The 15,726-nt window shown below is 47.6% G+C and overlaps 1 protein-coding gene across 1 annotated transcript; it reads left to right on the forward strand.

Moving 5' to 3' along the window:
* Positions 1-4,713: 4,713 nt before the first annotated feature.
* RHOB (ras homolog family member B) lies at positions 4,714-7,092 on the forward strand. The gene has a single exon (XM_053939208.1). The coding sequence runs from the start codon at positions 5,015-5,017 to the stop codon at positions 5,603-5,605; it is 591 nt and encodes a 196-aa protein (XP_053795183.1). The 5' UTR covers positions 4,714-5,014; the 3' UTR covers positions 5,606-7,092.
* The last annotated feature ends 8,634 nt before the right edge of the window (positions 7,093-15,726 follow it).

Here is a 15,726-nt window from a genome sequence, read left to right on the forward strand (position 1 = left end):
AACAAATCACAACATGTTTACTTCAGAAGTTTCCTTGTTCCTATTGCAAAAGGCTCATCCTGTGCAAGCACTTCAGAACTGAGTATGCCAAACTCCCTGGTGGAATGTGGGCTGACAGTGCTGGAGTGTGAAACAGGAGTAGACCTGCAAGAGAGACCCTCCAAACATCACTTTTCAGATCTGCTGAGGCATCACAGAAAAATGAATTGCAGAATCAAAGAATGGATAAGGTGAGGAGGGGTTATCTACTCCACCCTGCCCTGCTCAGAGCAGGATCAACTACAGCAGGTTGCTCAGGACTGTGTCCAGTTGGGTTTTGAATATGCCCAAGGATGGAGACTTCATGGTTTCTGTGGGCAGCCTTTTCCAGTGTCTGACCATCCTGAAAATAGTGGCATGAAGTACATCCACTGGAGAGTCTAAAGATTAAGAACTTCCCACTGTTAAGGATATTATCTTGAACTCCAGATAGAGAGACTAACCTCCCTGCTATCTTGGCATTGGACAAGCAATTTTTACTCTGTCTCAGTTTTCCTGGTAGATGGAAGACTGCAAGGTGTCTGCAGTCAGTAAAAGCTGAGAACAAAGGGAACCAGAAGGTGACAAGTTTGGTCTCTCTGCAAAGAGAACTGTTTCCAAAGGCATCACTGGTGATATAGACATGTAACATCATGAGTATCCATAAGAGTTATATGGTCAGCTCATTTATTTAATTAAGCTACAGAAGGGTTCTTCAACTGAGATGAGGTGTTGTAGGTCTAAAAATTCTTTCCTAAGGAGAAGGCACTTGTTTTTATTTAATTTGAACTCAGCTGGAGACAAAAGGCCACTTTAATTTACTGTAGTGGTATAATTTTACTCTGGCAATCCATATTTCCTGAGTCCTATTAAAGTATGAATTTTATAGTCTTCCTATAAGAACTGGAAAAAATTAAACCAAACAGCTTCTAACTGACCTCTCTTATTCCCTGGAAGATCAATGCCAGTGGATCCCATACAGCTCTTTAGTCATGAAAGCATTTCTTTTTTGGGATGGTGTGCTTTCAAGTGCACTGTACTTAGCACAAACCTCTGTATGAAAACACACAGGTCATTTCACCTTCTCCTGCTGTGCCGTGGCATTCCAGTTGCTAGGTAGATCAGTCTGGATTGTCTGCTGAGGGCACTGATCCCAAGGGGCTCTGAGAGTTAAACTCTGCGTTCCTCCAGGAACGCTGGAAAGCAATGGACCTGTGGTGACACACAGCAAGGTCTGGTTCCTAAATGTGCCAGAAACTCTTATCTTAGGGTGACAGATACCATTTCTGCCCATTCTCTCACATCTACCCAGAGCTTTTCCACACTAGCCTGTGAACTGCTCATATGTCACTGCCTCTTTCCTTCCTCACTTCGCTGAAAAGCTTTGACTGCATGAGGACTGCAGGATGCCTGATGCTGGCATTACAAGCCAGCACACAGGACTTTGTGTGCCATTAGAGGACACGTGGCTCCCTCAGCATGTTATGCCACAGCAGGCAATGTACTTACTTGCCTACTTATTGAAAAAAAGGAGAAAGATTGTCTTCCCCACTGAGCTTTCATGCTTTTGGTACAGATTTATACTTGAACACAAATTATCTGAGTTACAGACATGCCCTTTAGAAAATCTGCTTAGAAGAAGAGCAGGGGGGGAATATAATCTGGAAACAATCTCCAGTAATTGACAGGAATTGTCTTCTCAACCAAAAAATGCCACTTGGATTAAATAAAAAACAAAACAAAACAAAACAAAAACAACAACAATAACAACAAAAAACCAAAAACAAAAACAAAAACAAAACCCAAAAAACCAACCAAACAAACAAACAAAAAAAACCCAAAAAACCCCCAACAAAACGTGAGTTTTAATCTCAAAACCATCCGCACAAGCAATAAAAGCAAACAAGTGGTGTCTTCTTTGTCTTACTTCATGCTTTCTTCCTCAATCATACAGATGTATGTGGTGCAGCAGAACTAGCGGTGTGCTTAGAGAGCGAAGATTCAGCTTGCCTAAAGAACTACCGTTCAGCATATCATGCAGATTCATGCAGAAAATATAAAAGCTACAATGTAAGTTAAAATTCAGCCCTAAAATACATGAGCTGGATATATTCGCTAATTACAGATGTGTAATAACCACATTGACTTAGATGTTCCCCATAAAGCCTGCTGCTGGAGTATACCCCAGAATAGTGAAATGAGTGTGATCTCAGCCTGAGTTGGTCACAGGGCTGAGACTCATGATATAAAGCTTCTGGGAAAAAAGACTTATAAAGCATTTGAAACCCTTGGTCAAGGAGTTACATAGGCTTTGCTGAAGTCTGTCTTGCAAGGTGAGAGATGAAACATCAGGCACTTTGCTTTCAGTGCAACTGTGTGGAAGACTAGAGATGTGAGACTTGAAAATTAAGCATGAGCCATTAAGTTATGGGTCAGACCATAACTGAGTGCTGCAAATATATGTGTACTGCTCAGTTACAAGAAAAATTCATGCTATGGATTTAACTTGAGCAAGCCGGACATTTGTGGAGTAATTCCTTTGCACAATTTGGAAGCTGGAACCAGCAGACAATTTGGATGAGGTCACCCTGTTTTGAAGCCTTTAAAGAGTTAAGCAGTATGAATGTGGGACACCCGAGGCACACGGGTAATTGCCAGCAGCACTCCCGGCAACAATGGAGCCGTGTGCTTTGAAATGAATAAACTACTTATTTACCTGCCTTCCGTGGCACAGCACAGATGAGTCGATACACATAACTGCTCATTTGCATTATTCCTTTTTCTATTTAACAAAACATTTTGCTCCTGAAAAGACAAAACCAAACACCCAGGCATGATTCAAAAGTCAAATACAAGCGGAATCAGAAATATATTTAAGCAGCACCTCTCACGCCAGTCGCAGCTTCTCCTGCTGCCGCCGCAGAGGTGAATTTTTCCAGCGATGTTTTTTTTTCCAGCTGCGGATTTTTCCAGCTGCGGAGCCGCAAGGAGCAGGCGCAGGGCGGTGCAGGGCGCAGAGCTGCCGCGAGAGGGCGCTGGGGCCCCGCCGTCAGCGCGGCGCGGCCGAGCCGCGGCGGGGAGCGGCGAGTTGGAGGGAGTCACATCGGACGGGGGAAATGCACAGCAAATCCCCTCTGTCTGCCCCTCCGAGCGGCCTGAGCCGCTTGGGAGTGGACAGAAGATAGCTGCAAGCTGCCAGTGCACCATCGCCAGGAGGACATGACAGCAGGGGAATGATTTCCACACAGTTTTGTGAAGAATTGAAGCCTGTGAGCAATGACAACGGATTTTAAGGGACGATGCAAGCCAGAAATTTGGCTCTCTTGAAGGCCATAGGTACTGAAGAACATCCATGTCTATGTCTACACTTTATTGCTGGATTCTTTAAAAAATCAGTTTGAATTTATTACGTTCACATAAAATATGCTGTACAAAGCCCTGTAAGATGAAGGTACAAATTCATCTGTCAGCATTCGGGGACATGCTCTTTTGACTGGGAGAAGCGGGTATTACAAAAAGCTCGCAGAAAATGAATTTTATTTCAATGTCTAGGATTAAAGGAACCTTTTACCCTATTGGCGCACACCCCTCTGTAACAGTCTGCTGCAAGTAACTTGTCAGGCAATTTGATGTACTCAGTGATGCATTCACTCTCCAAGTGGGTATTTTAAAATACATTTTTTAATAACAACAGTATTGTACAAACCACTCATTTTTGTTCCATTCACTAATGCCAGTGCTGGCTAGGAAAACGGGACACTTCGAATCAAACCCCGAGAGGCAGTAGCCACAGGACATCGTCTGTGTGGGAAAGCTCGCAGGGAAGAAGTTTGGGACACCACCCGGCTGAGCAGCGATAGCTGCAACAGGGACCGAGCGCGTCGCTGCCGGCGGTGTCCGTGTGTCCCCCGGCACTGCGGCCGCCCCAGCGCGCCCAGCCCAGCCCAGCCCAGCCAGCTCCTCCTGTGGGGGGGGGGGGAACTCGCACCCTGCCCTCCCACTACAGGGAGCCCACTACAGGGCTTTGCGCCCCTTTATTTTCCACCTTCATTTTTTCATTGCTGTGACTTCCGATATCCCTGTAAATTGAGAGCCAAAGGCCACTTCAGTTCAAGCCTGCTGCTTCTCCCGGTTTACAATTCCTCCGCTCCTTTTTGGCCAAGAGCTGGCGAGAGTCGAATATGATGAATTTTTAAATGAAGGGAATCGAGCGCTTTTCCAGGAGCACCCAGCGAACGCTTTTATTTTATTCAATCGCCTGCAATACTCTCCGTTCACTTTGTCCGGGCTTTAAAAGCATCACTGGGACGCAGCGGTGCTCCCCGTTCCTCTCGAGTGCCCGCCCAGCCTCTTCCCACCGGCCATCCCGAGCGGCGAGACTGCGGCGGGGACCGGCCCTGCCCTGCCCCGGCGCCAAGCAGGGATCCCGCGGGGCCGGGAGCTCCCCACCGCGGACAGGGAGCTCCCCACCGGGGCCAGGGAGCTCCCGGGCCGCCCCAGCGCGGCTCCGCCCGCCGCGGCCCCGGCCCGGCCGCTTCCCCGCCCGCCTCGGCCCCGCCTCCCGCCCGCCACCGCCCGCCAATCGCAGCGCTCTCCGCCGGGGATGACCTCACTCCTTGCCTTCCCATTGGCCAGCTATATTAAGAAAGTCGCGAGCGCCTTTAAATAGCGGCGCCGGGCCGCAGCTTGCGGCAGTGGCTGCGCGGAGTGGGTCCGGTGCGGGTATTTGCTGTGAGGGCGAGAACCGACGGCACCGCTTCCACCGCAGAGCTCCGCGGCCGGCGGCGCTGCCCTGCGGCCGTAGCGCTCCCGCGAGGCTGGGTACGGCGGCGCGGTGCCGGTGAGCAAAGAGAGCAGGGCGCGCCCGCCTGCCTGCGCGGGCCGGCTCGCCACGGTGCCCTGTGAGAAGCGAGAGGGAGCGGGAGGCGGCGGCCGCGGGGAGGAGGGCGCTGCCATCGTCCTGCTGCACGGCAAGGCCAGCTTGGCGAGCCTGGCCATGGCTGCCATCCGCAAGAAGCTGGTGGTGGTGGGGGACGGTGCCTGTGGCAAGACTTGCCTCCTTATCGTCTTCAGCAAGGACGAGTTCCCCGAGGTCTACGTGCCCACCGTCTTTGAGAACTACGTGGCGGACATCGAGGTGGACGGCAAGCAGGTGGAGCTGGCCCTGTGGGACACGGCTGGCCAGGAGGACTATGACCGCCTGCGTCCCCTTTCCTACCCGGACACCGATGTCATCCTCATGTGCTTCTCTGTGGACAGCCCGGACTCGCTGGAGAACATCCCGGAGAAGTGGGTGCCCGAAGTCAAGCACTTCTGCCCCAACGTCCCCATCATCCTGGTGGCCAACAAGAAGGACCTGCGGAACGACGAGCACGTGCGGAACGAGCTGGCCCGCATGAAGCAGGAGCCGGTGCGCACCGAGGACGGCCGGGCCATGGCCATTCGCATCCAGGCCTACGACTACCTGGAGTGCTCGGCCAAGACCAAGGAGGGTGTCCGGGAGGTCTTCGAGACTGCCACCCGGGCAGCCCTGCAGAAGCGCTACGGCACCCAGAACGGCTGCATCAACTGCTGCAAAGTCCTATAGGGCGTGTCTGGAGCGCGGCGCTGGGCACAGCGCCTGGGTCACCTGTTGGCAGGTGGAGACGAGCTGGGTTATACACGCACACGGCATCTGCCTGTCCCCTCCGCTAGGGACTGGCTGTGGATGGGGTGGGGGCTAAGGGAGGGAGCACGCTCCTTGAGCCTTAGCCAAAAAGGGTTGTGCTTGCTCAGCCGTGGGGACAGAGGGAGGGGGGGATTGCATGCCCTGAGTCTTGGGAATAAAGTGGGGAGAAGCCTTCTCCTACCACTGGCCCCTGCGAGTTAGTCGTGGACTCAACAACAAAAAGCTGCTGAGACTGGACTGAGCAAACCTTGCACCCGGTTCTGCCCCTTTGCCAACACCTGCTGCTCCCTGCTCCCGGGCAGCCTCCTCTCTTTTGCAAGAGGAGGGCGGTGGAGCTGAGATGCTCGAAGGGACTTCTGCCTCCTGCCTGCATGTGCCTCCACCCAGGCGAGCTGGGGAAAGGGGCTGCCTCTCCCAGGCTGCCTGCAGCATCCTTGCTTCTCCCTCACATGTTTCAGCCTGAGCCTGACCTGCTGTGGAAATTAGTGCCCTGAAGACCGAGACTGGGAGGGGAAGGGAGGGTCATCCCAAGCGAAGCCTGTATATATGTTACCTTTTTTGTCTTGTGCAAACTGGGGTTGTGCAGGGAGTGCTTATTTAAAGTGAGGTGGGGAGGGGGTGCCCAGGTGGGACTTGTGTTGTGCAAAGGAACTTGTCCTGAGTGACTGATGCCTGCTGATAACAGGAGCCATGAACTGACTCCAGCTGCAGAAGCCACCAGGCCAGAAAGTAAAGCTGAACTGTCCTGCTTGCTGGATATCCATCTCCTGACAGATGAGGCAGGATGAGCAAGAGGATGATATTGCCATATTATGATTTTGGTGCCTGCTCCTTACTTTTAATGTTGTCTCCTGCAAGTGTGTTGATTTGGGTTTATTTAAAAGTTTATTTTCAAAAGATGTTACTTTGCACAACTCGGTGGATTTTTTTTTTTATGTTTAAATTAAACACTCAATGCACTCATCATCTGCATACAACACTGTAGCATTGGAAACATTCTTACTCAGTAACCTCATCTGGGTCTTGTTTAAAACTGATTTCAACACAAGACAAAATAAAACCACTGTATATTTTTGCCTTGGAAAAAAATGGGTGAAAGCACTGTTACTTGTGCAGTGAGTACATCAGACTTTAGCACTAAAGGGCAGTTTAAAGAATCAAGGTTTATTTAAAACTTATTTTCACAAGGTGGCCAACCTGGGTGAAAATAATTTTCTGTTTCTCTGGTTCAGAGAACAAATGTATCCATTTATGTTTGTTTACTTTCCTCCCTCTTCCCTCAACAGTGGTACTGAGACTGTTTTTAATAAACTGACATGGCAAAAACTGAGATGTATATGATGTTTACATAAAACTATAGTGTATGCAGTTTTTTATGTAAAGTATTAAAAGATTCTATGCTGACACTTGTGAGAGCAGTGTTGTGATTCATGGAGACTGTCCTCTGATTGCAGCAGGACACCTGGATATTGTTGAACTAGACCAGAGTTTGCCCCTTGCCTACACATGCTTTTTTTTGGCTTTTTTCCACTGGGTGAAATACCTGTCTGGCAGCTTTTAGAGGATGGTGGGTTTAGTTCCCTTTGGGGGAGCTGCTTCCTTAGTTTTTTTCTGTGCGTGGCATATGGAAATGTATTCAAAAGTCAAGGTGGTGACTAATCCATCCTTGTTGCCGTTGAGCACGGGCAGCCTCTGTGGCTCATGCTTGGGCTCCCAGTGAGCTGGTGTTGCAGCAGAACAGGCACAAAACTGAAAAGTAGCACCAGCTGTAAGGATTAATTTTCGAGGAAGTATTTAGATAAAAGCAGTTTTTATTAGTGGTCTCCCTTTGCTTGAAGTACATGGCCCCACTTGCTGTAGCAGAGCATGGGGGCAAACACTGCTCTCTGTTGAACCAGTAGTCCCAAAGCTGCCTGGATGGATTTCCCAACTGCTGGCCTCATTAATTCCCATAGCAACCTAAGAAGTCTGGGCCTCTCTGTGTCAGGGATCCCCAGCAGGGCATTGTGCCTGTCCCTTCCCTCTTCTTGCCTGGGCAGGTGTGCAAGGCCCTTTGCTGCTGCCTGTGGCTTTGGCTCCTGGCAGGAAGAGGTCATTTTTGCCTCATGCAAAATGTGATTGTTGCTAAACAGTAAGACCTATGCCCAAAGTGCTGTTTCCTATTTTTTTTTCCCTGGAAGAGCTTTCTCAGATAGCTTCAAGGGAATCTCAGGACAGGCTTCTATTTTCATAAATCTCTTCTCCACCACTTTTGCAGAGATGTGAGAAGAGTTCAGCTTTTCCAGGTTTTGACCTGTGAATATCTGCTAGGGTACATATAATTCAGAAATGTTAACAAATGCTATCAAATACCAAGGCAAGCAAAACACATGGAGTGGCTTTTGCTCATTTGCTCACAGAGGGCTGAAAGTGGATGGGGCTTTTCAGGCAGACTGACATAGAAATAACAGGTTCCTTGTTCAACACCTGGAAAGTCAATCAACCATAATGTGAAAATACTACAGTACATGCTCAGTCCATGCTGTGAGTTTATTACACTGTTTCCCATGATCCTTAATGAAAGACAGACACATTTTCACATAGCCAGTTTGTCAGGATTTCTTGAAAGGTACCTAAATCCTAGGTTTTGGGTATCCTCAATTCTCCTGATATTCAAATTTCAATTTCAATTCTCTGGATAGTCAGTGTGTGAGTTTCTTATCTTCAATTTGAGAACATTAAAATCAAAGATCCTTTGAAAGAGATCTCAGTTTTGGATGCTTAAAGGGCCATGGCCAAAGGCCAAGTCTCATTCTTGCAGGAGACTCAAACCCCCAGCTCTGTGCAGGGTAACACTCTTACACATGATGCCAGCCATTGATGTTAAACCTGCACTGGAAACCTTCTCATTAAAATGATTGCAATAGCTGAAAGCCTTATCAATTCAGTTAGACTGCAGCAATAACTAATCTTCTCAAAACCTCAAAGGAGAAAGCATTAATATTTGTATTTTAAACACTGGGAAATGGGTTAGCATTGCATCCCTGTATAATTAACTATACCAATATTTTCCACTGAGGTGCTTACAAGGTAATTACATTCATTATTTCCAATTGGATCTTTGCCCAAGTCAGGGATACAGCCTCTGGCCCAAGGGGGAAAAGCTGCAAGAAAGCACATTTTGGTTTTAACTGAGCATGACCTTTCTCTGCTACTTGTGAAGCTGAGTAAGCTGTCAGGGTGAGATCACTGTGGGAGTCCACCCATTGGGGTCAGACGGTGGGATCAGAGCTCTAACATAACTCCTTTACTTTATGTCACATTGCTGGGCTTGCTTTGGTGGAGGGGAAACATAAGGTGTGGCATATCCCACCCTTCATGACTCAGACATCCAGGGCCAGGCTGACGCCCCACAGCATGAGAGTGTCACACTGACCAGCTCCACCCCACAGCTGCATCTACCCAAGTGTACCCAGAGTGTCTTGCACCACTGGGGCCAGGCAGGCACCTGAGCTCAGGGCAGGTGCCTGACAACCTACACTCTGTATTCAGATAGAGGATTGGTTTCATCTGGACCTCCCCTGGCTTAACTTCATCTGGTCACCTAATTCATATCCATCTGATCCCAGTCTCTCTGCTGTAACCTTTTGGCAGGAGAAGCAGTGAGTTGAGCAAGTCAGAGCATCAAAGGAAGGTCAGCTTTCGACTCACCTCACAGTCCCTGTGCACACCGCTGGGCACAGAGGCTTTTGCCAGTTGAGTCCACACACTACACAGATGTCCTCAGTTGAGGAAGGTTGTACCTTCCCTTATTCTGTTCGAGATGAGTTCAGCTTCTGCTAAAGTTGTTTCTTCTCATGTGAGCCAGAACCCTGTGATGGTGCTGTCACATCCTTAGAAGCAAACTCTGGAAACGTAGAGGCACCTTGCTGAAAGGCCCACTCATCATCTCCATCATTCTCCATTCAAGAGAGGAGGCCACTTGTGCACTCCCACAAGGTTCCTAGGCTGAACCCTCTGGCAGTGTGAGGGTGTCTTGTCAGGGCTGAAGATGAAGCCACCCAGGGAAGGTCAGAACCACCTTTTGCTCTTCTTTTCCCTCTACCCACAGCAGCTGTAAGTAGCCCTTGCATGATCAAATAGAGAATCTCTGTATGGAAAGCACACTCCATAGGGTATGTCAAACACAGAGTAAGTCATCTTTGGTGGGAGAAAGAAGTAATTAAATCTCCTTGGTACTTTTGGCAGAATGTTTGATGAAGTACTTGTTATGCATTGGAATTAGGCTCTTTATCCCTGCTAGTTTTTTTAACCCTCACGTACCTCCACACACTCCAGGGGGCTTGCAGAAGTGCAGTTGCAGACTTTAAAGCAATGTCCTCTTAGTGGTATTCTGTGTTTGCAACAATAAATTAGTTTAGCTCCATTTGCCTTACACTATGTTGGATGGGTTAAAAATATTTTTTAGCAACTCAGTATGATGCCTTAAGTTTTGGCTTTCATATTTTCCAGATTCTGTGCTGCATTAGTACCTAACTCTTCGTATAAAGTGTTAGCAAGTTCTCTTCACAGTTTAGTCAGACAAAACAATCCTATTCCAGCTCCAGAACCAAGGACACTGTTGCAGTTTCAGGCCCAAAAAAGTATCAACAACAGCGAATGGCAGAGAGCAATCTGGGAGGATGGGACTTCACAACCTGAAGCTGTAATTGGACAATGAACCCCAATATGTAAATGGACCAGAACTTATAAAAGTGTGAAAACGTGTGACCCATTGTCCATCTTGCATCCATCTTGGGTGTAGCCTTGGTCGGGCTCTTGTGCTGCCCAAGGTGTATCCTTGGAAGGCCTTTTAATAAATACCTACTTTATTCCCTTAATACTGTCTAGCCTCTGTTCTAGGTAGCCTCTCAAGGCATCAGGTAAAGAATTGGCACAAACTCCTACAGAAAGAGAAATAAAATAATTACTCTAAGGGACTCCACAAGTGTTTTACTCGAATTGGTGTCACTAGCAGTAATTCACTCACAGATTTTATTCCTTGGCTGCAGAACTAGATGATGTTTAAGGTCCTTTCCAACACAAGCCACTCTATGTTTCCATGTTTTTAAGTGCTTGATTTGAGTAGTGATGTAATGGATGGACATTTACTTCAATGCTACTAGAGGAAAGGAATGAGTTGCACTTCACTCTTCCTCCCTTGAATTTGTCCAGTTTTTTGTTGAGAGCAAATTTTCTTCAGGCTTGCTCCCAGTGGCAGTGGTAAGCCACAGTCTGTGAAAAGTAGCAGACAGGTAAATTCAGTTTTGTGGCCGTGCACAGTCTGCACAGGACAGACCTCTCTCCATTTCTGTCATAGGAGCCACGAAGTGAGAGGCTTTGAAAGTCACCTTTGAAAGTGAGAGGTGTGTGTCAGCAGTGTATTATCTATCCATCCATAACTCAGAAGTTTATACCATTTGGTGTAATAACAGCTGCGGGCATATCTGCGTTCCTTACATGATTATGCCCTGGTGCTAAAAGGTGGGGTTGTTAGAGGGGGTCGAAGCCAGAGGCACTGATGTGATGATACCTTACACTGAACTGTAGCTGCAGAGTAAGAACATTAGTCCGGTGCCTACAGCACGAACTAACTCAGTGTGTACATTTCCCTCCTCCCTTGCCAGTCTGTGTGGGTTTTGTCTGTGTTGCTAAATCTTGCTTTCCAGTAAAGGGGACCAGTGGGTGGGATTTTATGCTAAATACTTAGTTCCGTTGTTTTTAGGTCATTCATCCGCTTCTGCATTCAAAGCTTGCTCTGGCAGGGCTGTAGATAGGGATTTGGAAACAAAGGGGGTTTCCTGGTGGGAAATCACCCTCGTTTGCATGCGAATATCCCCTACCCTCCCGGCTGCAGGGAGAGGAGGGCGGTGGCAGTGGGGAGCCCCCAGGGCCTGGGGAGTCCGCAGGGCATGGGGAAGTGAGAGGAAGGATCTGCCAAGGGTCTGCCCTGGAAGAGCCTTTTCTCTGCTCCGAAGCTTTTGTGCAGCGGAGCTTTTATACCACGAATTTTGACCAGATTGACCCTACAGCCCTTGCTCTGTGGGGCTCTTCCCTCTGAGTGCACCAGCACAAGTGGGGACTGCAGGATCCGGTCCCACTTTCCTGGATTCTCTGCGGTCTTGCGTTCAAGGTTCTTATAAGAGTATTTGGACACTTTGTATTTTTGACAAATGATCGACTTGGAAAATTTTGAGGCAAATCACTGCCTGGTGTGCAAGTGTAAGAACATCAGAAAGACAAAGATAGATATATATCTTTTTGGTGGGGTTTAAACCAACCAAGCATGAGTGTCTGAAAGAAACTCCAAGTTTCTAAATACCGCTTTCTAAAAATACTCACAATTAATTTCCATTTTCTCTGATAGTCATCTTGGAGGGACAGTAAAATGTTGGCATCTAGAGGCACAAGGAAACTGGATGGGAGAGAGTTCATGTCAAGACAGCATGTACCAACATACCTTCCCAGAGTGAAGCAATGGGCAGAAAGATAGATGTGTGTCTCTCTCATGTTTGCTCCTTATGGAAGTGTTCCCAAACAAGGCATCCTTCAGCTGGGGACAGAATCCTTGATGGTGACAGAACACTTTGCATTGGCAGTGATTGCTGCATTTCACTCAAAACTCTCCCAATGATTACTGAAATCAGAGGGTCAAAGTAGACACACACATACACCAGTAAAGTGGTGACAGGGAAAGCAAGTTGTAATTATCTTGTAGCCAGGAATTTAGCGAAGGTGTGCCTAATGCCTGAGCTCTTTGCTAACTCCCCTGGCTCCCAGACACCGGTGGCCTCTCCTCTTGGGTGGGCTCAGATTTAACATCATCGTGTGAAATTCAGAGCAACTGTTCTCAGCCTATATTCATCTGGGAAGATTTCAGACTGGAAGAAGGGCTTTGATTCCTGAGGGATTCTGTCTTTTCCAGACGTACCTATGGGTTTAATAAAAAGCCATTCCTCTGCACATTTTTCATCTAAAAACGCTTTTAATTCTTTATCATTCCAGGGAAGCAGCTAAGGATGGCAGGATGTTTCACTTGCACTCTTAGACTGACATTACTGTGGCAGTTGTAATATGTACTCTAAGACATAGGTTCCAGACACTTTTTACTCTCCTTAGCCTAAACATATATTTGAAACATAAGTTTCTGTAACTTTGCATCTCACAAAGTAGGCAAAGAAATAAGCCAGACGTATTTTTTTCCATCTGATCACAAGAAACTAATGACCACTGTCATTTAAAGGAGTCTGTGCTGGGCCCCTGAGCTGGGTGCAGGTACCTGGCAGGTATAGGGACCCTCATTTCTCTGCACACTCTGCAGAAATGCCCACGGAAGGAAGGTTTTTTCCTTAGCTGACTGCTACCAACACCATGCTGAAGGAGTGAAAATGCTGTGGAGGGCCCAGGACAGCTGTCCTCAGGTAGCTGAGGGTGGGTGCCTTTGGTGCCAGCCCCCTCCTGCCAGGGGACACACTGTCACTAAGGGCTGGGGGGCTGGTGCACAGTCACCTTGCAGGGAGACAGTCCCCCTAATACCATATAGCAGACAAATTGTAAATAATGTATTGATTCACTCTGCTGGTGATAATCTCCTGAACCCTTTGTTAAATTTTGGGATTATACTGGTTTGTCTCAGAAGGTTGGTTTATCAGCAGAGTCATTCCATGTCAGCATGGTTTTTGTTGCACTGGTAAAACTCCCCATGTGACTGGGGCAAGGTTTCCCTTTTGCAGGTTACTTTTCTCCAAACAGGACTGTGTTGTGGCAAACTCTTCCAGCAGGATGAGGACATGGGACTGGAAACACCAGCACACTCCGCAGGCAGCAGCCGGTGGCCGGGATTGAACTGGAGATGCAGCTCAAGCTGCCATGGCTGAAATTTCACTGCAAAAGTTTCTTGTTTCTCCTTTTGCTCCTTTGATCCATGTAAAGATCAAATTTCAGGGGAAAATCAGCCAGGACAAGCTGCAGAGGGCTAGAATTACAGCATATGAAGCAGCAGGGCCAGAGGAGATCACTTTCAGGCTGCAGCCGGTCCTTACTCAAGTAAAGCCAGAGCCCGGGACTGAGGGAGGGCCACGTCAGCTGCTCCTATTGTTATAGATACAGATGTTTAAAATTAAAAGCAATTGTTTATTAGGCATTCCCATATGACTATTTCATAAAGCAGTCACACACTGGTCTCAGAACTTGCAGCTCTTCCACTAACAGACTGTGTTAAGTCTGTGCATGAATGGTTTTAAAAAACCCAAGAAAAATATGCATTCTTATGTGTTAATTTTGCAAACCAATCCAGTGCCTGTGCTTTAAAAGTTGACAAAGGAAGAAAAGCAACCCAGAAGGTGCTCGCATGCCAAAATTTGTTGTATTTTTGGATGAAATGAACAGGGGAGGCCGGCCCAGGGCTCTTCCAGCCCTGGTTGGTGGGCTGGCCGTGACTCATCTCTTGGCAGCACTGCTGGGTGGCACTGAGCATCACTGCGTGCTCTGCGGCTGAGCTGGGGCCATGCCCAGCCTTCAGTCACCAGCTTCTCAAACCTACTGCCCTCACACTGAAGCCACTTCAAGTAAAGGTTGAGTGTAGATTGCTTTCTTGTCCGGGAACATTTGTTGGGCAGTGTATTCCTTTGAGGCTTTCTGGCTGAAGAAACTGTTGCAAATAGGGTTAGCAAGGTGTCTCAGCAACACTGTGGATAGCACAGGTGGGGGGTATTTTTGTGGGCAAAAGGTAGGTCTGCAAAACCATATGCACATAGCTATGTTCATGGAATTTCATCCATAATACTGGCAGGATTTAAATTTTCCAGAATTTGTGGCTTTGATAACTGTTCTGCAGAATTTCCTGATGTCTCTCATGAAGGTCTTCAGCCTTTTTAAACAAAACAACTCCAATTAGACAATTCCTGTTGTGCTTGAAAATAATGCTATAAAAATAACTAATAGCAAGAAAGAAGCAAGGAAAAAACCCAACAAAACAATCAACCAAAAAACCCCACACCCAAAAACCAGGATTAGAAGTTCTCTCACAATGTGACAGGCATCATGCCAGCACTCAGTCATGCTGTCTAGGCTACTGTGGCACTCTGGGACCAATTCCTAGCAAGCTGAGTCCCTTGGCTAGAGATTGTAGATCCTAGAAAGTAGCAGTCCAGCTTTTTCTAATGGGGCTTCATTTGCTGAGGGGGTTTATTAACCCTTTCTTTTCTCTGTGAGCCAAAGCTCTTTCACCCAGCGGTGGGGCTGTGTCCGAGGAGAGCCGAGCACTGAATGGCAAAGCTCTGCCCATTGTGGGAGCCAGGATTGTTGTTTGTCTTTTTCTTTGCTGTGTGTGTTATTTGTCACCAAGCAGAGGTTTGATCAAACAGAAGCTGCCTGTGAATTCAGAAGAAATTAATGCTAGTGATTTACCTGGACTAATGTCAGTGTTACCCCAGCACTAAGCTCGGGATCTCCTGAGGTCCTTCCAACCTAAATTATCTAGTTCTGTACATCAAAGCTTAGCTGTCACCTACAAAGCTGAGAAGAGGTCAAACTCACGTTTCACATGTTATTTCCTGAGTAGACCTATGTTTAGTGGTCTCCCTTCTTTGAGGGACAGCTTGGATGTCTCAGTGACTGTCCTACCCACTACGCTGCCGCTTACATGGATAGTCACCAAGCTTGCATGATCAAAACTGACCTCTTTCCATTCTGCTGAATTCTGAGGGCATTATTTAAATTGAGGGATGATGAGTGAGTTTCACAGGTCTGACAAGGACCAGAGTATCCTGTCCTCACCCACATGGGACAGGAGACGAGTGAGCCAAGGTGCTAGTGCAGAGGAGAGACCTTCTCCAAGCTTGCTCTGTCCAGTGCCAGGGCTTTTCCTGCGCTGTGGCTGTGTCCTGCACTGGGAGGGTCCTCACTGACCTTTAGGGTTTGAGGTTCCATGGCTTGTGGTCTTGTTCCTATTTATTTGTAGCTTCGTGGAGCTCAAAAACTGAGGTATGCTCCCAATGCTTTTGTCTCCCCGATGGCAGCCA

The sequence above is a fragment of the Vidua chalybeata genome, chromosome 3 (assembly GCF_026979565.1).
Source record: "Vidua chalybeata isolate OUT-0048 chromosome 3, bVidCha1 merged haplotype, whole genome shotgun sequence".
Taxonomy (NCBI): domain Eukaryota; kingdom Metazoa; phylum Chordata; class Aves; order Passeriformes; family Viduidae; genus Vidua; species Vidua chalybeata.

Coding starts and splice junctions, on each gene's coding strand:
- RHOB (XM_053939208.1), top strand. CDS start 5,015: ATGGCTGCCATCCGCAAGAAGCTGGTGGTGGTGGGGGACGGTGCCTGT.